The 23918-nt window shown below is 31.8% G+C and overlaps 1 protein-coding gene across 1 annotated transcript; it reads left to right on the forward strand.

Moving 5' to 3' along the window:
- The first annotated feature begins 2665 nt into the window (after positions 1-2665).
- On the forward strand, positions 2666-16167 carry LOC111714210 (uncharacterized). Its single transcript, XM_023489271.1, has 10 exons — positions 2666-2715; positions 4980-5028; positions 5885-5963; positions 6106-6158; positions 9321-9393; positions 11439-11522; positions 12582-12676; positions 13387-13468; positions 14989-15038; positions 15985-16167. Exons 4-10 carry the CDS (start codon positions 6146-6148, stop codon positions 16059-16061), a joined length of 474 nt encoding a protein of 157 aa, XP_023345039.1. The 5' UTR covers positions 2666-2715; positions 4980-5028; positions 5885-5963; positions 6106-6145; the 3' UTR covers positions 16062-16167.
- Positions 16168-23918: the final 7751 nt, after the last annotated feature.

Genomic DNA, 23918 nt, shown 5'->3' on the forward strand with positions numbered 1-23918 from the left:
TTTCGGTGTTAAATGTTTTCAGGGGCGTACGAGGGGGGGGCCGCGCCCCCCGCCCCCCTCTACGCGCGCCCCCCCATTTCAATTTATTAACGAAAAAATGGCTAATTTTGGGGGATTTCTCTCGATTCTATATCTATTCTATATTCTATTCTATATATGAATTATTTTTGCTTGTATTTATGATGATACTTTATAAATGCCCCCTTCCCCTCCCTGGAATATATGTGTAACAAAGCTGATGAACTACATTATTCAAATTCTAGAGCTTTAGTATATCATTCTAATCACTTGATCTCGATATCTACAGTGAAAACTTTTAATTTGAGTATCAATGCTTAGTCTCTTCATTTTAGTTATTCCTTCCAGGTACGACTACCATGCAGGATATCGACTGAGGGTTAAATTAATCTGCAGATTAACAAATGATCAAGTTAAAGGAAGTGACCGGCAATGTTTGGTGGTTGAATTGTGAACAAACTTTTTAGGATTCATTCGAGACATATTAAACGTTTCTACGAGGTATATTTACTGAGTTTGAGCGCAAAGGTGAGGTTCAAAATCATAAATTTGGGTGGTAAAGTACATTTTCAGAATCATTTTTTTTAATTATCAAGTAACGACAACAAATATAATGATGAAAAAGAAATAATTGATTCTAACATCGATTTATTTACAAATTTATTTTGAGAAATATGTTGCTAAACATCTAATTAGTTTACTGTATAACTTTTTTTATTTTTCGTCGTCGTTATTTAATAATTAATTCTAAAAACGTACCTTTCCAAATTCATGATTTTGAACATCGACCTTGCACTCAAACTCAGTAATTATACATCGTGGAAACGTTTTATATTTCTCAAATGAATCCAAAAAATTAGTCCACAACACTGCATACTCAGTTTAACTAACATACATTGCCGGTCACTCCCTTTAATTGAAACCGAATCCCTGGCACCCTCCCTTCCTCCATCCCTGGTTAACTTAGTCTTTCATATGTCGCGCCATCATGTTTATTTTTATTTGTTTGTTTTTAGTTATTTTGCTTACAATTAATTATACAAACAAACAATAAATTTTGGGTATAGCATTAAAAACAGCTCTGCTAGATAACTCTTTTGCTAACAATAGTTGAGACAAAGGAAATTGAGTTTTTGCCACAAACTTAAATTTTCGAATTCCAATATTTTAGCGACCTAATGTTGTACACATTTAATATTTCAAACTTAGATAAGTTGAGCTAACATAATTCATAGTTTGAAATATCTAAGGTCTACGACATTTGGTTTGGACAATACAAGGACAATACAAGGACTAGAAAATCAGAGTTTGTTGCAAAGACTCAATTCCTTTATGTAAATATAATGTAAATAAACTAATTTTACCCATTCGACACTCATCATCATAATAGTTAACATATATGTATATATAAATTGTTTTAGCAATAAATTGATTTATTATCATTATTACTATTATTATTATTATTATTATTATAAAAACTAGGAGCTGGAGTGCCCGGCGTTGCCCGTAGAATTTAGAAACACTAAAATGTTTTTTTTTAATTTAGAAGAAAAAAAGTTTAATTTTGATTTTTTTTTTATTTTTGACAAAATTAAGTATCGATTTTTTTAATCATTTGGTTAGCTAAAGCTACAGCTAACAACCACCTAACATACAATGTCTCAATCTTGAATGAAAATCCCATTACAAACAAGTTCCGTATACAAAATTGTGCAAACGGAGATTATCTTTATTTTTAGCATATTTACTCACTCCAGTTAGAAACTTTAGAAGCCTATAAACATTGACTTTTACAAGCCTAAAATGGCTCATAGAATCTGAAATTCTACGTAGATTTTAAAAATGGTCTCTATGTTAAAAATCCTATTACAAACGAGCCTGTAGACCCTTATTCCTCCTTTTTATTGAGACACCCTGTTTATATATATTAGCAAAGAGCCATTTTTTTAGCCAATCTTGAAAAATCTGGACATTTTTGTGGAGAAAAATTGTCTTCTTCGATAAGCGTCAGAACCTTTTGCCCATTCTTTTATGTTATAAGTTTTTAGGGCGCTTCGTGCCCATCTCCTATTTCAATTGTGAACAATAACAAAAAGTGTTCGCGGAGATTATAAAAAAAAAATTCGTGGATTTTCAAAATTTAATAAAAATAAAATTTTGTTGGAGGCAAATTTTTTTTAAATTTTGATCCTCCATGGGGTCATGTGAGGTCCTTCACAAAATTCGGGCCCGATTGGTTCATTCAGACCCACAGACAAGCAAAGTATATGAAAAGGTAATCTGACCTAATCCATACTTTCCAGCTTTAACAATAATGATTTTACAATTATAATAAAACTTAATATTAAAGATAAACCAGCTTTGTAAAAATATTTTTAAAATGGTCTTTTTTAATATACCGCATCTCAGACATAAAATACTCCAATTTACAAATTTTTAGGCAGTTTACCATTTTCAGACGACATGATCCCACTCCAATTTACTATTTTCAGACACGATCCTACTCCAATTTACTATTTCTAGACACGATCCTACTTCAATTTACTATTTTCAGACATAATCCTACTTCAATTTACTATTTCTAGACACGATCCTACTCCAATTTATCATTTTCAGATATAATCATACTTCCATTTAATATTTTTCAGACATGATCCTACTCCAATTTATCAATGGCTGCCACCAAAACCGCCGCAGGTAGAAAAAAGGATGATTTTTTAATCTTACCAATCTTCAAGGTATCCTATTTAGGTTGATTAGGGGTTTTAAGCCTGTTTTATGCAATTAAAATCTTCAAATTAAACCCATGCTACCACTTCATTTAGTTTTGCAGGGTAATTAAAAAAATATTAAAATGTAATTATCTAAACGCTAAATAAAAATTGTTACTGAAAAAAAACTCGCGAAACATTTTTTTTTGAAAAAAATAATTTTTTCGTAAGAAACTAATTTTATATCATTTATGGTATTCTGCTCCAAAATTTTATGAATTTACAAATGTGTAATTTTTGTGCACTTAATTTCATATGTTTCCTCCGAGAACATTAAATAACGCGGTAAAACAACGCGCATCTACATCTCTAAATTACGAAATAAAAATTGCTTACATTCAACACACTCGCTTGTTTGAAAGAAGAACGAAAGTTGCATTTTTTTTAACCTATCAGTTTCGTTTTCAAACTTTAATTTTATTTTCAAATCTGGTAATCCGTTTCGTTGAAAATTAACGGTTTTTGCCGTTTGTTAACGGACTTCTCCGTTAATTTTCGAAAATCTCCGTTCCGTTAACGGAACTTTGCCCAGCATATCTGTGCAGTGTGCATAGTGTCAAAGTTTTATTAAATATACTAAGGCTAACTATTCCAAGTTTAGATTAGGTTTCTGTATTTCTTAAACTCGAATTCTACATTTCCTTCGAAACTTAGTTGACTGGTAACAATACAAACCAATCAAATCAAACTGATTTTAAACAAATACAAAAACATCTTTCTCAACACAAAATTTAATATTTCGCTTAATGTTTTTTTTTACAAAAGTACTAAACCTTTTGCTCGCTTCGCCTGTCTCTTTGAACTTTTGATCGTTACTTTTATCTTAAATCTTTTTTAAGTGGTGGATTTTCGAAAAAAGTTGTTTGATGAATACCCTGCCTGGGGCCATTATAGGTCCCACAATATTTTTGTCTAATTGGTTAAATCATTTGAAAACGTTTATTGGAACACCAAAACAAAGCAACTGGAAACGCACATGTCCTTTCCATGGTAATAAAAGGTTTTCACTATCGCAGATAGAACTCAAGGTTAAAATGCAAGGAAAGTTAATTGCAGTTTCGTATAGTCTGCGTACAAATTGAAACCAGTTCTCTCTGGGCGGAATTTGTAAACAAGAAAAGATGCATCAATGTTTTTAGTATCCGAGGAGGATAAAAGCATTGAATTTTGATAATTTTGATAATTCACATAATAGTTTCCTATGACCAAAATATTTCATAAATTTTGTTATGTGAAAGATGGTCCCCATGTCAGGCTGTAACATCCGTTTTGTGTTTACTTTACCACCCAGAAACAGTACGCTGCAAAACAAAAAATGCTTACACTTCTGAAATAAGTTTCCTTGCATTATAACCTTGGGAAAACTGAACCCGCGATTTAAAAAGCTTCAGCTCGAGTCGTAACTCCTTAACTCAGGTTCTTAGACCCAACTCTGACGACAGCTTGTGTCACATGATTAACGGATACAAACAATATCTTCGGCCGATAAAAGGAGTAAGGCTCTATGAAAATAAAACTGACCTTTTTTTGTGGAGAATTATAGTCTCAATGTTGAGTCTTATTCTAATCAATTCCCGGAATCCGCCAATTTTAATCATAAAAATTCGCCAGATACGATATAAAACCGGTTTAATTAAACAAACTCCGTGGAAAATTTGGTTGCCACTTATTTTTTTAAATATTTTAATTCGCGGGCTCTGGTTGAATGAAAAAATGCCTACTTTTTAATTCTTCAAAAATATATTAAAACAGAGGCTCATTGATTTCGTCCATTCTGGTTATTTTAAAAAATACAAAATTAAGGTGCTTTTATTTTGAGTTTTATACCATTTACATTCTTACTGTTGACTCAGAACACATCACTAAAAGAGTATACAAAATATAGGTTTTATACCATCTACATTCTTACAATTGACTCAGAACACATCACTAAAAGAGTATGAAGTACGTATATATATACCAGCTATGCATCTTAAACAATTGAAAAATATTAGTCAACCTCAGTTCGGAATTTTTGTATGAGATAGCGCGCTAAATTCCAAAGCATGAACATAAAATTCACAGCCAAAACTTTTAATTTGAAGCGATTAGAGCTTAATCCGTGAAAACCCGATTTCTAATTTTTAGTTACTCCGCCTTATGAATTTATGCATTTATAAAAAACAATTTTTCTAATATTTTTATTTTTAGATTTTATCTTCTAAATTTACCAAGCATATTGTTCCGGAGTTTAAGATAGGTAAATCTCAAGTAACTAATTAGGAATTTTTTTTTCAAGTGAAATCATAAATATTTGAGTTTCTGAAGCCGATCCATCAACATTTAAATTTAATTCTTTTCATAAATAATTTTTTGAGATCTAGATATTTATTATCTCCGTATCGAGATTATATTAATTGTACAAAATTGTTCACATATATTTATTTTTCATAAATAATTGTCGATGTTCCCTTTATTATTTATATTGTCTAACAGTATCCCTTCCAATTGTTCACATTTTCATTATTCAAAACTCTAAGAAATTGTTCCTTTCAGATTTATATTTTTAGGATATTTACCATTCAATTTTAAGGAAATATTAATAATCCTATCAATATTTCTTTTTAGCAAATGATTCCTTTATAATATTTCATTTTTTATGAAATGACCCCTTTAATATTTCCAGTTTTAGGAAATGATCCCTTTAATATATTTATTTTTCGGAAATGATCCCTTTAATATTGTTATTTTTAGGAAATGATCCCTTCAATATTGTTATTTTTAGGAAATTATCCCTTTAATATAGTTATTTTTATGAATTTATCCCTTCAATATTTTTATTTTTAGGAAATGATCCCTTTAATATATTTATTTTTTTGGAAATAATCCCTTTAATATATTTTTTTTGAAATGATCCCTTTAACATTTCTATTTTTAGAAAATGATCCCTTTAACATTTCTAATTTTAGGAAATGATCTCTTTAATATTTTTATTTTTTAAAAATGATTTATAATTTTCGGAAATGATTCATTTTATCATTTTTATGAAAATGAATCTATATTTCTAATTTAATCATTTTTATTTTAAGAAAATGAATCTATATTTCTAATTTTAGGAAATGATCCTTTTACACAGTATAGAGCTTTAAACCTTCATACAGTTGACACAAGTCTATCAGGGCAATATAGTTGCAGGTTTGGAAAAAATATTTTAAATGGACTGTTCTTGAATATTCTAACATATATTCATAAAATGTCATAAAATAAACAGTCCATTTACTGAAACAGAGTCTCAACTCTCAAGAAAAGAAATCTATTTAAAATGTTCTATTCGTAGAGTGTCTTCAAACCTAGAGGATTCCTACACTTCAAAAGAGATGATTATATTTGGTAAGGATTCTGTAGATTACTTTAGCATACTTGGCACCACTTTCAAACTTTTAATCTTTCCAAGTTCACAAGATCTTCCAAGTCTTTATCACTTTGAAATTTATATTAAATGGTGGCACCACCCCTTTTATTGTTGAAGAAGGGTAATGTGTGATTATTTGAATAGTCTAACTTTTAAAAACATTCTTATTTTTCAACATTTAGGAAGTCCATTAATGTAAACAGACAAATCTGCGAAAGTTTTTTTTTTAAAGATGGCGGTTTAAAAAGCAACATTTAAAAGGCAAAACAGATTATTAAAATCATGTGGATGTTATAAACAATTTCGAATGCATATTTAACGATTTCTTCCTATACAGAAAATTTAAAACAAACTGCCTTTCACCATAAAATACTTCCATACACGAAAAACAACTGTTTTTTCTTCCTTTTACTAAAGAATCTCGCTTAGGATTTTTAATCTTTGCTACAAACTCTAATTTTCTAATTTTCCTATCTTTGCAACCTGATAGTGTAAACCTCGGATATTTCAAACTTATATTATTTGCTCAAACAGAATTCATATTTTTGACATATCAGAAATGATGTTATACAGGCTCAATTCCTTTAAATTTGGAATATCTAATAGTCCAATGTAAAAAAATCTTTTATAATTTCAACTATAAGATAATTAAGTGACTTAGCATATTTATGCTACACAAACAATAAAGAAAGTTTCGATAAATATTCACTTTTTTAATTAAAAAAAACACCTGTTACTAAAATAAAGGATTAAAGGTATCGTTGTGAATCGTAAATAACAATATAATCACTTGAAATTCTCCTTTTCATCTATTTTTAGCCGTAGTTTAAAAACTTTTTTATGTTCTCTATATATCAAAATAAAGATTTAATTCCAAGAAAAGAAAATATTTAAATCTTCTTAGTGTTGTATATGTATATACTGTATCTAAAATCTTGAATATTCAAGTATTGTTCTTCCATCTTCACCATTAAGAGGAGTGTGTCTGCTGTTATTTAGTTTCTATTGGCAAATTTAAAAGCAGTTTCAATCGGAATGAATGAAAAATTAAATATTTTTATTTCAATTTTAAAATAAAATTTAGAATATAAAACTATTTTTTTCTATATAATCATAGAAAGTTCCGAAATCTAAAGTTATGATGTATATATATGAAATATATACAAGAAAATAAGTATTAAAAACATGATATGAAGTTTTATTGTATCAACATTCAATGCTATGCATTCTTCAGGATATTAATTTGTTGATTTCTTAAAATCTTTGGAGGATTTTTTAAAATCTTTTAGAAGATTCATGTTCCATGTTGCACAGGTTACAAGATTTAATGGCGGGATGGTATGATATGCCTTTGGCTAAGATAGACCAGTTTATCTCAAATGAGGCATTCTTGTTCTTTATTTCCCAGATGTGTTTTGAAAAACTGGTGCTCAGTTGCTGTTTTTTGATCCTAAATGAAGAAATATGGTTGCTGTGGAAACTTTTAATTTTAGTCCTTAATCCACTCTTTTTCTCTCTCTCTCTGGATATCCGTACATTGTTTTCTCCAATGAGAGTGCAGAAATATAGTTCGTAAATTGCATTGACTAATGACAGCCTTGAAAATAGATTTTATCCCATGAGAGAAATCCGCAATTTCTAACAAATCAAGAATTTGTTGTCAGCCATTTTGAAAATTATTGGTGACGACAAATATTTTATGATACGTTTGGGATTCTTTTGTAACCAATTTTAACTGAAGTATTAATAAATAAATGTTTGAGAAATTAAGTGAAGACCCTTCCAGTCGAGAAAACGAACCAATCTGTTGATCTAAATATTTAATCTCAAGACTAACATAATCTCGAGATTATGTTAGTCTCGAGATTAGCAAAAACTGAGGATTAAGCATTAATCCTGATATCCACCATTCTAAAGTTCCCAGCTCAGAGTTCACAGAACCTGTTTTTGATATAACTTCAGCTCTATATATAATTTACTTTGATAGAGAACAAGACTCTTCACCTTTTCTACTATAACAGTTCTTAGAGTATTTACTAGGTGTTCTCGAAAATATTTTCTTATTGTGACTTGAAATAATTTTCTCCGTGTTAGGTAGACAAGAGTATGAAACTTTGATGAAGATTTTTCATAGTATTGTATCTTTAGGGAAGTACTTATCCACGAGATTAAACCATGTTATATTCCTTTTTCTGTTTTTCTTAGAAGTTCAGTGTCTGAATTTAATGAATTTGAGCCGCGGTTTAAATCTGACAAAAACCGGGTTCATTAGAGCACTGGCTTCTATCTTGAAAAATTGAATACAGTTTTAAGTGGAACCAACCATATTTGAGCCGCGGCTTTAATTTAAGCCACGGCTCAAATTCTTTAAATTTGGCCTCATGGTATTGGATTGAAATACAGGTTTTTCACTATACCCAGATCTTCTGAGGATTTGGATTGAAATACAGGTTTTTCATTATACCAAGATCTTCTGAGGATTTGGATTAAAATACAGGTTTTTCATTATACCCAGATCTTCTGAGGATTTGGATTAAAATACAGGTTTTGCATTATACCCAGATCTTCTGAGGATTTGGATTGAAATACAGGTTTTTCATTATATCCAGATCTTCTGAGGATTTGGATTGAAATACAGGCTTTTCATTATATCCAGATCTTCTGAGGATTTGGATTGAAATACAGGTTTTTCATTACATCCAGATCTTCTGAGGATTTGGATTGAAATACAGGTTTTTCATTATATCCTGATCTTCTCAGGGTATCAATGTATAAAGAAATCTGGAGAGTTAGATATTCTATTTCCCTTCATCTAAGGTAGTTGATTGAATAGCCTTAGGATGGGTTAATACAACATTTATGTAAGGAGTCTTCGAATTCTGTTTTCGGTAAGGTTTGCAGGATTAATCTGCAAGGTTGAAATGACTAGGTTTGTTTCGATGGTTACTCACTGTCCCACTCCTTTAAAAAACCGAATTATATCCACAGGATGATAATTCATATCATTCAATATCTATAGTTATGGCAGATAACAGAATTCAGCCTTTACATTATTAATCTTAAAGTTTTCAGTTCTTCATTTAAGTCTCATCTTTTGTGAGTAACTTCTGAATTGTTATATTTAAATATGTGGTTTCTAGCTGAACCGGCCGTGGTGGATTTTCTAGTAAGTTCTGTCAAACAACCTAATTTCAGTTCACAGCCCATGAACAGGTAACTAAAGGAATGCCCTTTCACAGGTCAACTCAAGGTTTTATATTAAGGTTGCTTACTCTCAACGCGCTCCAATGTATGGGAAATGTCGTCTCCTTAGCAGATAAATAAAATATAAAATAGAATATAACTAAAGTATATGACGTCATCTGATTACAGAGGCGAGAGTGACGTCATATACGTATGTTTTCTATCTATGCTAAGGAGACGACATTTCTCGAACATTGGAGCGCATCGAGAGTAACCAACCTTATTAAATAAAGTAGATGCTTGTTGACGGATAACAGCAAACACACCAGATAAAATTGAACAATAGGCCCGTTGGAACACTAGTGGGGGATATATATTTTTTCCCCAGACAAATCATTCCAGGTTGGCCGCAAACAACACACAAAACAGAGTAACCCCCGTCTCAAGAAAATCGATAACTTATTATAAACTATATAGTCGTCGTCGCATATATCAATCCAAATGAAGACGACTTTCTATTTTAATTTTTATTAAACTTTCAATCAGCTTGGAGACACATAAAAATGGAAATAAATTATTTCAATGTTGACTTGTAATTTTGGAAAAAGCTTAATACAAAAGTTGCTTTGATATAAACAACGACCACTGTATATGGAAACTGTACGAACCAACATACGGTTTCAAAGAGTCCAAAGATCGTATGTGAAACACAGCAATTGTGCAGCGTTCACAGAACCATTTCCCATATATGTTTATTTTCTAACTACATTGGTAAAACTGTTTTTTATAACAACATCGATTATGCTTTTACATTTATGTCATAACAGAATGTTTACTATAACACCCATGTGCAAATATCAATTTTGTATGAAGTCTGATTTTGCACAACATAAACATAGTACTCAGACTGCTATGAAAATTTGCATCAATTTTTAAGTCGGGCTCAATTTGAAAGTGTTGCAACGCCTTGGCCAAAATGGCCTTGGTTATTACCTCAGTTATCCTTTGTTAGTCCTGTACATGTTCAGTTTAGAACTAAAAAGCACTTTTTAGCTTCAGTTTTTAAGAAGTATAATTAGCAAAATTATCAACGATGTTTGCACATGGGCTTGCATTGCAAGTTGCAACTTTTGGATCGGCGTTACCAAGGTTTTAATGCAAGGAAAGTTATTTCATAGGTGTACGCAAGATTTTGTACTGCAGTGTACTGTCTCTGGGCGGTAATGTAAACACAAAACGGATGTCGAAGCCTGACATTGGATCCATCTTTCACATAAAAAATCAATGAAATATTCTGGTCATAGGAAACTGTTAAGTGAATTATCAAAATTATCAAAATTTAATTCTTTTATCCTCCTTGGATACTAAACGAACACTGATGCATCTATTCTTGTTTACAAATTCCGCCCACATAGAGCTTGTTTCAATATGTGCGCAGAGTATAAGCAACTGCAATTAACTTTCCTTGCATTGTAGCCTTAAGCGTTACTACATTACTATTCACTACTACACTATATTAGACTAGGTATTGGTACAAGATGTTTCAATAAACATGGAAATTAAAAGAAGCCATTAAGCTTGTTCAGCTTACACTAGCTGTGTATGAAAAACAACTATTATTGTATATTCATGGAATTTATAGCTTGTGGCTCAAAGATGGCAAAAATGTCAGTTCTTTATTGGAACTATCCTCAAAAGAACTGTGCAGACATAATCTATAGCAAAACTACTTTTATAAAATGGCATATCTAATTCACAAGGGTACCTGTTAAAACTTTGTCGGTTAAAGGATACATGAAATATTCGAGTTTTTCTATACAAAAATGAATATCTTTAATTGTGGCCAGTGGGTTCTCTTTCAAAGTTAGATACGAATTTCTTCATTAGAGACAGTAAAGAAAATATTCAGAATTTAACACTTTTTTGAAAATAGAAATACATTACATATCTAAATTTTTTTTCTCAGACTAAGGTTTTAAGGATAGGGCACCTTTGTGAATAGATCAATTCACTCTAAAAATGGAGAATAACTTTAAAACTATGTGTACACTGTACAGTCCCTTTAAATTGTAAAGATTGATGAACCTGACGTGTACAGTGTCCCGGACGTATCCCCAACCCACTGCTATTCTCAAGCGTACAACTGAATGGGGCACCATGTAAGTTATTTCTTTAAGGGAGTGTCTGCCTAGACATGGTAGTTGAGCTGAGAATGCAGCACACATAGATTCTCATAAATTTGAAGACATTAAGAAATTTCGTAATGCCTTGTGCTTTGATTTTACCGCTCTAACTCAATTATACTTTTCTGTAGCCCTTTACATGTAAATTTTAGCACTTTCAAACACTTGTTGTTAGCTTTGGTTTTTAAGAAGTAATTGGAAAAATTCTCATCGATTTTTGCTTCAGAGCTTGAGACCTATAAATCACATTAAATATTGTAGAAACATTGTTTAGCTGTGGAGCTCTTGTTGAACACATATATGCATCGTAAAAAAGTCTAATAGGTCTCAAATAAATCATGAAAAATGTCTCTAGAATTCTGCATTCTCTGCTCAACTACTATGTCTAGCTAGACACTCCATTTAAGGGGATTGACGAAAAAATGTCAAGTGATCGGCATTTCAGGGATTACATACGAGCTCACACTTCTACCTTTTAAACCTAATAAAACAACAATTTTCCTTTTTAACAGAATTACATTCTTTTAACTTCTTTCCCAATCATCAATTTTTGACTTGTTACATAAAACAAAAGAAAATGGAATTTTTTTTAAATCAACATATAAAATTACCGAAAAATGAAAGCTTATTTTTTCTTCTTCTTTTTGTCTCAGATTTTTCCAAGCAAGCAATTTCGAAAATGTCAAAAAAATTTCCTAAAAACTTAAAGCATTTTCTTATAGAGGAATTTAAATTGAGCATGCAATTTACTTGAGTGTGATGTGCTCTCTGATTTTGTTTTCTATAAAAATGTTATTTATGGTATGTCACCTTTGTCTATCAAATGTAGGGGTCCTACATTTACATGGTTAGTCCTTAAAAACTGTTTAACTTATCATGATAATTAAAGAAAATTGGAATTTATTTGAAGAAATTTTTTTTTCTATTCATATTTGTTTCTAATCTTAATTTAAATTTGTAATTTTGATTTTATAATTTTAGATTTTTTTGGTTTTAGAACTTCATCTAGTGTTAAAATTATGAACTATATTTCAGACAGGATTTGAGCCGGTGGGCCCACAAGGTGGTCACGTGGTTTAATGGTTCATATCATCTTAAAACGTCCATAATCCTACCAATTCTTGACAAAGGTAAGAAACCTTCAAGATTTAAGGAAAATGTGGCTCAGCGGGTTTTTTTGGCTTAATTTCATATAGGGCTTCCAACACAAGTCGATTTTACCTGCGCGCAATTGCGAAACCTGCAATTCCAGCTCAATTCCGCGCAATTCAAGGACAGTAGCGCGCAATTCCGCGCAAGGGAATTCCCATTGACCCTAATTTCACATGACTCTCCATTTACATGGTGGGATTTCCAAATTTATTATGAACGACAGAGCTAACCTTTTTTTCTATCGATGAATATGATTGAAAATATTCCGATACAGACAGGTTAGTTTTCATAAATATAATTATAACCCGATCAAATTAGATATTTCCGGGGTTCTACTGAGTTCTCCAATAAAAATTTGAGTTCTGTTCGGACATACAAGCAAACAGACACACAGACAGACAAACAGAGATATCTCCTTTGTATATGTACTAGCTTGTGAACCCAGCGCTGCCCAGGATACTAAAAGTTACTCAGCCGTTTACCCGCACTTATACGATTTTGACGGAAAACTAAATTTACGCTGTTTAAATCGAGTCCACTCAACTTAAAATCTCAAACCAAGCTAAGCACATTCCCGTGGGTCTCCCGAGTACCCTAATCAAAATTTGAGGCAAATAGGTCCAGGGGTTCCTGAGTTATGATCGGACAAACAATTGCAACTTTATATACATAGATATTATATATCTAGATGTATTGAGTGGGAAACCGTATCTGCTACCTCAAGATCTGCTACACTGTGAAATATGGTTGGAAAGCACTTACTACAAGAGGAATTCAATTTTTTTATTTTTCAATTTATGAACTTTAAAATCAGGGGAATCTTAAAGAAAAGATTTTGAGGTGCAATATATGCTCATACTCGTAAAGCCTAATGGAAAAAGTTTGACAGAAAAATATATACAAAAGAATTCATTTCTAGTTTACTAATATAAACATGTGACAAACGTATTTTATGTTTAATGGGCTTTTTAAAAATTTAACGCCTCNCCCACCCCACCGTTAGCTTTTTCTCTAGCACTCTCATTTTGAAATTATAACTTTGACGTTTTTAGACTTTTGTAGGGATTTTTGTTAAAACATCTTCTTTATTCATACAGGACCATCGAAGGGCTGTTTGCTGTTTTTGAAAAATGGAAAGGAAAACATTGTGTCACAAGATGTGATCACATCTTGTTATATGTGAGAAACAGAAAAGTCTCCCCACCCCCTTTAAACGGTTCATATTTTTCTCTAGAACAGGAAATAGCCAATTTAAAAAAGAAAAGCCATATCAATTGTAGATTTGAAAACAAGACGCATTTAAAAAAGAGTTCTTTTCTAAATCATTTGGCGATAACAAAAATATATTCATAATAATTTATTTTATTACGATTTGAGTGCTTATTTCAGTTGCACAGTATAAAGGAATCATGCAAAGAAAAATAAGTAAATTAGATAAAATATGTTTAGGCAATATATAAATAATATCGAGTCTGTAAAAACCTTTATCAAATTCTAAAAGTTTGATGAATAATATAAAAGTATTGAGACGTGTATCGAAACCTAAAAAGTTTGAAAATGAATAAATAAATAATAAATAAATAAATACGACGTGAAAAGAAATTCACTAAACTTTTCAATTATTTATTTTTCTCCTCTCTAACTCCCATGGGATATCTCGTCAGAAGCGAAGGGGGGAGGGGTAGATACACCCCTGTATCTCGGGTGATCAAATGAAAATCAAGTATATAAAATATATATATATAATGATGTGCAGGGCCAAAACAGCTAGACTTCTTTATACTACAGCAAAAAGTATAAAATTAAATTTATAAAATTTAAAAATTCGCAGTCTCTATTATCTTAATCCATCCTGAACTGAAAACTTTAGAATGAGATATCCTTAATCCCGATTACTTAATCTGAGTATCCAATGAACACACTTTTGATTTTCTTCTTAATCCGTTCTTTCTTGGATATAGTAGAGAAAAATCAAGAACCGGTTTTTCTAAATTAGAGAGTTCCTCCCATTTCTGTATATAATCTTAAATGGCGCGCAAAATTTCAAATTTATCGGCTTCTTATACGCGACTCTGATTGGTAGAATTGTAAACACTTTTCAGAATACAAGTACAAGATAAGATAAGTCTCGATATTAAGAAAAAGAGAGGATCACCCATTAATCTCGATATCCACCATCCAGTTTTCAGCTCTGTTTTCTTATTATTCTCCCCCCACCCCTCTCCCAGTTCACGTCATTTTATACAGTTCTTTTTTCTTTTTAAAAGAATTAAAACATAATTTTAATTAGAATTCTGACCAAATCTTTGCCAAGAGTTCTAGGTCTTGTGGAGAGCATAAGTAAGAAAACTTTTTTTTCACATTTTTCTTACACAACAATGACAGTATTAAAGTCGTTATTTTGAATATTCTAAAAACATCACGGTATTCGCTGCAGGGGCGGATACAGGATACAAGGGACCGGGTGCTATAGACTTATTTCGGAACAAAAAAAAACAGATTTAGAAACCAAAATTTTTTTTAAGATAGATATTTTTTTCTGTTTTGCACTAGGTTTTCTTTCCTTGAAGTGCTATGGAGAAGCTATCTAAAAATTTCAGGGGGGTGCAAAGATCCTGCCGCCCCCCCTGTATCTGCCCCTGATTATCAGTTAAAGCTGTTTATTTTTATGTTGGTTGGCAACTATAAAGGCTGTACATTTTGTATCGCAAACACATATTAAAACCTTCATCTGCTCAATAATGTCGTTTATTAGATTAAAAAGTTTTTAAATCCGATAATTCCTTCATTTTTTTCCTGCAGCAGAAATTAATAATGCGCCATTTTTGGAGAGAAACCGGCCACAGTTGAACATTTTTAGCTTAAAAATAATAAACATAAATGTATATAATTTTTATTTGATTAGACAAAACTTTTAAGGGTACCGTTGTGAATTGTCATCTTTACATGGAGGGTCACTTGAAATTACGCTTGTACGGTTCTTTGCACATATTTAATCCCAAAAAGATTGATTTTAGTCCGAAAGAAATTGAGTCTTTGCCACAAATTCCAATTTTATAATCCCTATATCTTTGCAACCTGATAGTGTAAATCTTTCATATTTCAAACTTATGTCATTTTATTTAACAAAATTCATTTTTTGAAATATCTAAGGTTTACGGCGTTGGGTTCCTACGATATAAGGATTAGAAAATCAGGGTTTATGGCAAAGACTCAGCTCCTTTCCTAATTTACTTTTTAAGAAATTATCTCTGAAAAAAAATAATTTATATTATAATTATTCTAGGTAGTTCCAGGGCAGAACTAATCTTCGTATCTACTAGTGTGATATGTATAACTTATATAATCTATTTATCTACTTGAAATCTATTTAATTTGTTTACAAAAATTGTTAGTTTAGTTTGTCACCACTATGTGTCTCGCCATATAAACTTGTAAACTAAATAAACATATGTTGGCCCCTTTTCAATAGTGTTGATTATGAAAAAAATGTAAAACCCGACTTCTCAGAAAATATTAGCTTATAGTTGATAAGATTATTTTAAATGTCGTCTTCTTAATCCACTGTTATTAAAATGAACAATTAATTCAACAATCTTTAAGATTTAACATCTTGAACATCATAGTTTGATGTGAACTAGCTAGTTGAATTAATATGTATTTATGAAGTGCTAACCAGAAAACTTTGAATAGGAAGACGACTTTATAGGAATACTTAATTGTTTATTTGATGTAGATACAATTAGCAAATAGTTTTGCTAGACATTTATCAAATCGTCTTCCTATTTCAGAGTTTTCTAGTTATCACTGTTCGACTAGACAATAAACATCACGTGAACATGACGACTGAAAGGTCGTCTTTGGATGTGTCGAAATATTCTTACATTTCGTTATGCCATCCTCCTGCCACATAAATTTCTTCTTGGTTAACAAAACATCCATGCTGAGTCCTTCACAATTGGAAAGAAATATGTCATGCAGTTTTTTGCTGCTTTGATTGCGGTTAATTATCTTCTTCATCTTTCCCTCACCCTGTCAACGGTCCCACAAATAAACCCGTAGAGTTTTACAGACTGAACGCGTAATTTCAAGTGTACCTGATAATTATAATCAGGCAGATACCCACAGAGGTTACATGCACTTGCCATGTTTAATTACAAGAAGAGAGAGATTAGCATAAATTTTAGGGTTAGGGACAGCTAAGACACTTTCTGTGCTAAGCACTGCGACTAGGACAGGCTAGGGGGCTGAGCGCCGTGTCTAGAACAGGCTTCCTCTCTGTCTTGTAATTCTACTCGGCATGGACACATCATTTCCTTGGGCCTCTGCCTGATAATCACCCCCCCCCCCCCAGCCGTTTTAAATTAAAAAATGACATCGCAAATGGAAAATATTTCTGAGAATGGTTTTCAATAAATAATATGTTTTTTTTACATTTTTCATAAATGCAAGTTTAGATCTTTTTTCAAAAAATTCCAGTTAATTTCATGGTGTCAACATTGAGAGTGGTGAGGGGGTGGGGGATGTCGCCTTAAATTATCAATACTCAAACACAATGGTAAAGCTTGGTAGAGTTTTAATCAAATTTCCATCAACATCATATCTCTACCAGTGTAAAACGGCCATTCCCACGCAAAATCATTTCTGTTTCACTGAAGAAAATAAAGTAAATGGGCCATAAAATAAAGTTTTTAAAATGTTTTATAGAGCTAAAAGCTAAAAGATAAAATAATTAGACTAAGGTCTCTGCCAGAAGGAAAATGTCGGCACAACATTTTTTTTCTGAAAGCAGCCTAACAATGTGCAACACCAACCAAAAAAATCTGCTGAAAAATTCTGTTCAAACAAATTGTGCGGAACACTACAAAGAAATTGTGAAAAAAATTTTACTGTATAGTTGTGAGCCGAACAAAAGGAATATTACTCGAAAGAGGGAAATAAGGTGAATTGGCTAGGGAAACACTCTATTCTTCATGCACACATAGACGATAACTTCTTCTTGAAAAATGTATATTTCAGTAACGAGGTTTCCTACAAAATACAAATTGTTATTGACGTACATGTATATAAATAATGATTGTTAATAAATATTAACCAGTTGAGTGTAACTAAATACATGAATATTGTTGTAAACGAACAGTTGGTTAAAGAATTATGTATCATTGAGAATTGAACAAAGGCTTAAGGTCCTGTTGTGAATCGGAAAATAAAAGGTCTAAAAATATTATTGTGAATTAAACATACGGAACTTACGATCTAAAATACTGTAGCACGGGAATAGTTGTTTGAATTGAAGTATAAAGCAATTTAATTCTTCTGAAATAAATATTTATCTGGTTAAAGCAATTTCACTGTTTATTTGTAAATGATTCACTGAAATTATGTTAAAATCGGTTCTTTTAATGCACTTTACGTTTTATTAGTTCCATGAGGTTTTTGTTTATATTTACGTGAAAGCCTTGGAAATGTTTGGTTTGGAAGGTGGACGGAGGGTTCAACGGAGGTACAGTTTGTTGGAGACGACCTTACAACAGGGTAAATTTAGGGGTATGGTTCACAAAAGTGCATGTCTCTGCTATAGTTTTGTTACGCGATTAATGGCTGATATTGCATGAATTTGACATTTGACATGTGATATGACGTTTGACCAAATTTGCGGAAAAATAATTTTACTTGCGCACCACATTTTTATGCAGAGTTTTTGCAAAATTGTCTTACACAAGGACGCACTAAAAATGTGGAATTGGATTGCAACGATTTTTTGCATTCCATGGATACCCTGAATAAAACTGAAATGCATTAGGAGAGATCAAGCAAATATCCAATAAAAAATGTTACCTTACTCTTACTTCAGAGTGGGCAGAGGTAGCATTGCTTAGTTTTTTATCAAGGGTGGTCCAAGTTTTACTGTCAAAACGCTCAATAGTATCAATCCTATGAAAAAGGGTGCTACATTTCTGAAGGATTCTGCATGTAGGGTTTCCAATCAGAATTCCGTTGCGTGGAATTGCGCGCCACTGTTCTCGATTGTGTGGAATTGCGCGGAGTTTATAGGGCTCGCAACTGTTTGCAAGTAAAATCCGTTTACGTTGGAAACCCTAACTCTATGGTATCCTGCATGGGATGGGACAATTTAGACTTATGATCATTAATTTAGAAAATCTTCCTGTTTTGAGTGAAAATGTCAATAGAAAAAATATTTTCAACATCATCATAAGAATAACTCCAGGTACTTTTATTTTCTTCATTCATCAAAATAAAAAGATGTGATTTTTTTTAACTGATGGACACCCTTCAGTATTCTATATATACAAATCCAAAAATTGTGTTTTCAAATCAAATCAAACTTAATTGTTTCAATTAAGATTTGCTCTTAAAGTTTGACATTGCTAAACATTCTTTTGTAATTTTGGTTTTAAAAGAACCAAATGACAATCAATTATAGTGTATTCTTTTTACAGGGTTTAATGTTTCAAAGACAGTCATGAGGTTGAAATGATTTATATGTCTACGATCTCCCACATCCTCCGGCAACCATGATATAACCTCCTACAGTCGTCACTCAAGTTGGATTTTGTCTGGCTGGTATTTCTTCCCCGGCCACGTTAGACACAGTGCTACAATAGTAACACCTTGAGTAAAACAATAGTATTGATTCATCTTCTTAGTTATTACAAAACAGGTTAATTTGTTCACAGAATCAATAATGTCAATTACTACCATGTCAACTGGCACAAATATGTAGGCTGAGCAGTTAGAGCCACTTTTTAAATTTGGGTCGATTGATTTTCGTAAAGCCTTTGATTCGTTGGGCCATGAGTATATGAGAGAAGCTCTTTATTTTTTTAATTTTTCACCTTACAAAAAATGTTTGATACTATGATAACTGGGAAACAAGCCTGCATTTTAACCGATGAAGGAATGACTAACTTTTTAAAAATTTTGTGTAGTGTAGTGCAATGTAGCGTACTGCATATTTTATCCAGCTGTGTAATAACTGGGTTAAATATCCAAAAAAAATAAAAAATAATAAATAAACCTAAATTTCTCATGTTTCATTACACATTTAATGGGAGTGGTCGCGAAAAATGAAAGGGGGTATAGGCTTAATGCGATAAAAAAGCGCTTTTGATCGCTACTAATCTTACTTCTATCTGTTGCGTCTATAAGGAGAAAATTGTTAAAGACGTCTCATACCTTATAACTTAACGTCCATACAAATTGAGAAAATTGCAACATACGACTTAAACCGTAAAAAATAAATTTAATTTCAAACAAATCATTCAGATATTACAACCTATAGTCATCGATTATCTTTCGCCACATTTGTATATAGTTTATATTATAATTAGCGAACACTCCCTTTAAAGTTATTCCATTTTATGTCATAAAACAATAATATCTTTAAAACAAAAACAAAAACATTTCCCCTTTTAATTAACAGCTTCCCTTGTTTACATGCAAGCTGGAACGTAAGCAAAGCTTCACTATAATGTCTTGTATATTATATTGGTACATAGGCTTACCACTGTATCATAATTAAATTATTTTCATTTAAAACGCAATTGTTTAAAACGCAAGTGTCAATTTAAGTGTTCTTTGGAAACTTAAAAATTAGGAATGACAAGGCACCACTTTAAAGTGTATATATAGTATATTAATTTCCATATTCTGCTAAAAGACGGAGACAATAAATTGTCAATACAGATAATTGGTATACAAGTGTTTTTAAGAAATTAATAATGGATATTTATCAGATTGATTGTACGTAGAAAGATATTGATTTATGTAATTGGTAAAAACAAGTTTAACAAGCATAGACATATCTACATATCTAGTTTAAACAAGATACTACAAAACTACTATAGCAAATACATCTGTTTTGATCAAGATCTTAGATATTGATTTTATTTGATCTTATTAAAAAGATTTCTTGAAATGCTGAAACAAATAAACAATTAGATCACCAATCAGCGTTTATGAAGTTGTAGTTCAAAAGAGAGTATTCAATCCTGCTTGGCAAAGATGTTGAAGAAATTAGCAGACTTGTTAATGATACCGTCTTTTCTAAATTTTTTCTATATCATGGATTTTTGAAACAATTCTAAAGATTAAAAAGCTAGAAGTAGTTAAACAAAAATTGTAATGAAATTATAAATATGTCAACCGTAAAAAAAATATTAAAAAACTACAAATAATTTTTACTTTCGATATTTAATGCTTGGAAATAGAATTATTGGAAAATATCTATAAAAAGAATCTTCTCTTAGCTCTCCCCCTGCCTGCTGCTGCTAGCCTGCTGCTGCTAGCATGCTGTCGAATATCCCCCCTGCACTATTGGTCCAACCATGTAGGAGTAAAGGTGTGCCAAATGAGAATAAGATAAAAATACAAAGTTAAACATGATAAAAAACAACACAAAAACTTCTGAAAGTATTGAATCCTATGATTCTAATTCCCTATCAAATAATGTTTCAGAAGTTTTTAACTTTTTTGTCTTCTGCTACATGTTTATCATTCTTTTGGTGTCTAACATTGCTACATGGACAATACGTGGATACAAGAGATCTCTCCCCTACCTCAGAACCAATATCATCCTTATCCTCAACAGCTTTCTGGTTGAAACCTTCAATGTGTTTGTTTCAATCACGGTATCATTTTCTCTCATATATTTTCAACATTTTAAATTAAAATTTACTGAAGGATACATTTATGTAAACAATCGTATTTTAATTATTATCAGTTCGTTTTTCGTTTTTGTAAAAAAACAGTTTAATTTTAACCCTTCCCTTTTCTAAAAACATAGGTTTAAAAAAACAAAAGCTAAATAAAGATTATCAGAATATAGAATATTGATAGAAATCAATACAATTTTTAAAAACGTCCAGCTACTAAGAACAAAATTAAACGACTACATACAGGGTTACCCACAAAGGATGAGACTGTAAAGACAACCTAAATCTCGAAAAAAATTGAAAATGTCTTCTTTCTCTCTACTCGAATGGCAAACAATTTGATGATTGAAAGAATAAATTATCATTTTGTTATGCAAAGATTTTCACATTTTCACCATAGAAGAAAACGTGACCATTTTCATGTATGGAGAAATCAAAATACACTTAGGCATTTTTATTGAATCATGCGCGGATGCAAATATGTTAGCCTACTTAGTCACTTGCATCATGTAGCAAAATCAATAATGGATAATCATATTTCAATGCTTTATACCTATTATTCCTATCAACTGAGATGATTATAGGCAGGTGTTTCTCTGTTCTGCTATATGGTGTGGATACCCTACTGGATGGCCTGTATTGTGCTAGCTGCAATCTTCTCCTGCATATACCTGGCCCTATTTCTGGCCATGACAATATCTGTGTGCAGGCTTCTCATGATTATCAAGGTATGTTATCAAATTATACTCCATAATCTAGGTATGTCATATTCTACACCATGAAGTTAAATAGATTTAAATATTTTAGTTTGATAATATGATTGAGCTTGAGCCGGAACAGTTGTCCAAAAGGACTGTTCTATGCCTGCTCGTCATGGTCATGCTTCTGATGGTTTACCCAACCTACGCTGTCTACACCACTGGTAGGTGAACTGCTTAACCCTGTAAGGGCAAGGGAAAGAGCAGAAAAATTGTACATTGTGCATTGTGTACAATTCATATGCATTGCACCTTAAATCTCTATACTTTTCCACTTTTCCAAGGCAGTGCAGGCAATTCACAAACTTATAATCCTTTATTCTTTAATGGCTTTAAAAATACAAATTAATGAGTTTTGAATGTATATTAGGTCATGTGTCGCCACCAGTTCAGTTCTTCACAGGACTGGAAGGCTCAGAGTGGATCAATCCTTACCTGACAGTTGGCCTGGCTCTTGGACTGGTTAGTATCCCCCTCACCATAGGACCATATATATATGGAAAGTACTATCTCAACAAATACCACGCTATCAGGAACATTTAAAAACATGAGCAAAAGGGAGATTTCTTGAAAATTTTATTTGCGATGAATAAACTGTTTTAAAGAGTGACATGGCGAGGTAAAGGGTAGTTGAGCTCAGAGTGCATTTCTATTATACAAAATATTAGAATTCATCTAATAGTAATAAGATGTCTTTATGTCTACCTTTCTCAATGTATTTATTCTGTACCAGTTTGAAACCAATTTTCTGGGAATTAGTGCTACTGCTCTGAGCAGACAGATCTTGCATTAACTCACAGGAATTATAAAATCAATTACAAGAGTTCATTTTTATTTTCTCCGCCTAATCCTAAACTTAGCAAATTATGGTAACAATCTTACTATATTTTACGTCCAGAGCTGAAAACTTTAGAATTGGATCATTTCAATCCCGATCGCTTTATCTGAATATTAAAGTGGACACTTTTAATTTTCTTCTATTTTTGTTTCTTTTTCTACCTCTGTCAGTTTCCGACCAATAAGAGTTCACTCATTAATTGGCGCGCAAAATTTCAAATTTTCCTGCTTCTCTGATTGGCTGTTTTGGCTTCAGTGGCTCAGTGACACAGTGTCACTGTCTGTATCTTTAAAGAGTAAAAGTAAAAAATGCATACTAAGGTTTAAACTAGGATATGGCCCTTCATACCACACAATATTTCATATGTACCTTACTGAGATGATGTGTATATCAAGGGAGCCATGCCCTTTAATATACTAAAGCCCAGGTTCATCTATATATAAATTTGGCTTGTCTGTCTGTCTGTTTGTTTGTTTGTATCCAATAAACGTCAAAACGGCTGAACCGATCGGGCCCAAATTTTTTGTGGGACATCTAGGGACCCCAGGGAAGGTTTATGAAAAATCAAAATTTCAAATATTTGTCTCTATCAAAATTCGATCGTCATTAAATTTTTAAAAATTTTGAAAATCCGCGAACTTTTTTGTAAAAATCCGCGAATTATTTTTGTTTTGTTTTACGATGTACACAAAGAGAACATGTTCACAACTAATTTAGAAGATGGGCGCGAAGCGCCCTCTAAGGCTAGAAAGAAGGGCGCGAAGCGCCTTGAATTTCTAGTTCATTATAATATGCCTCTTTGAGTTGAAGGATTGTAACATTGTTCATATTAAAATTCACTCTCTGATGGTAGTAAAAGTAGTTCAACCAAATTCAATTATTAAGTATATTTTTGGTTGTTGCTAGTGGCTTAAAATAATCTATTATAAAACTTCATGTAAGCCGTGTT

Source organism: Eurytemora carolleeae, unplaced genomic scaffold (assembly GCF_000591075.1).
Source record: "Eurytemora carolleeae unplaced genomic scaffold, Eaff_2.0 scaffold1508, whole genome shotgun sequence".
In the NCBI taxonomy this organism is placed as follows: Eukaryota; Metazoa; Arthropoda; class Copepoda; order Calanoida; family Temoridae; genus Eurytemora; species Eurytemora carolleeae.

Excerpts from the sequence above, each read along its gene's own strand:
- LOC111714210 (XM_023489271.1), top strand. Across the intron at positions 9,394-11,438 it reads AGTTCACAGCCCATGAACAG|ATTGATGAACCTGACGTGTA; the intron begins GTAACTAAAGGA and ends TAAATTGTAAAG. Across the intron at positions 11,523-12,581 it reads ACAACTGAATGGGGCACCAT|ACAGGATTTGAGCCGGTGGG; the intron begins GTAAGTTATTTC and ends ACTATATTTCAG.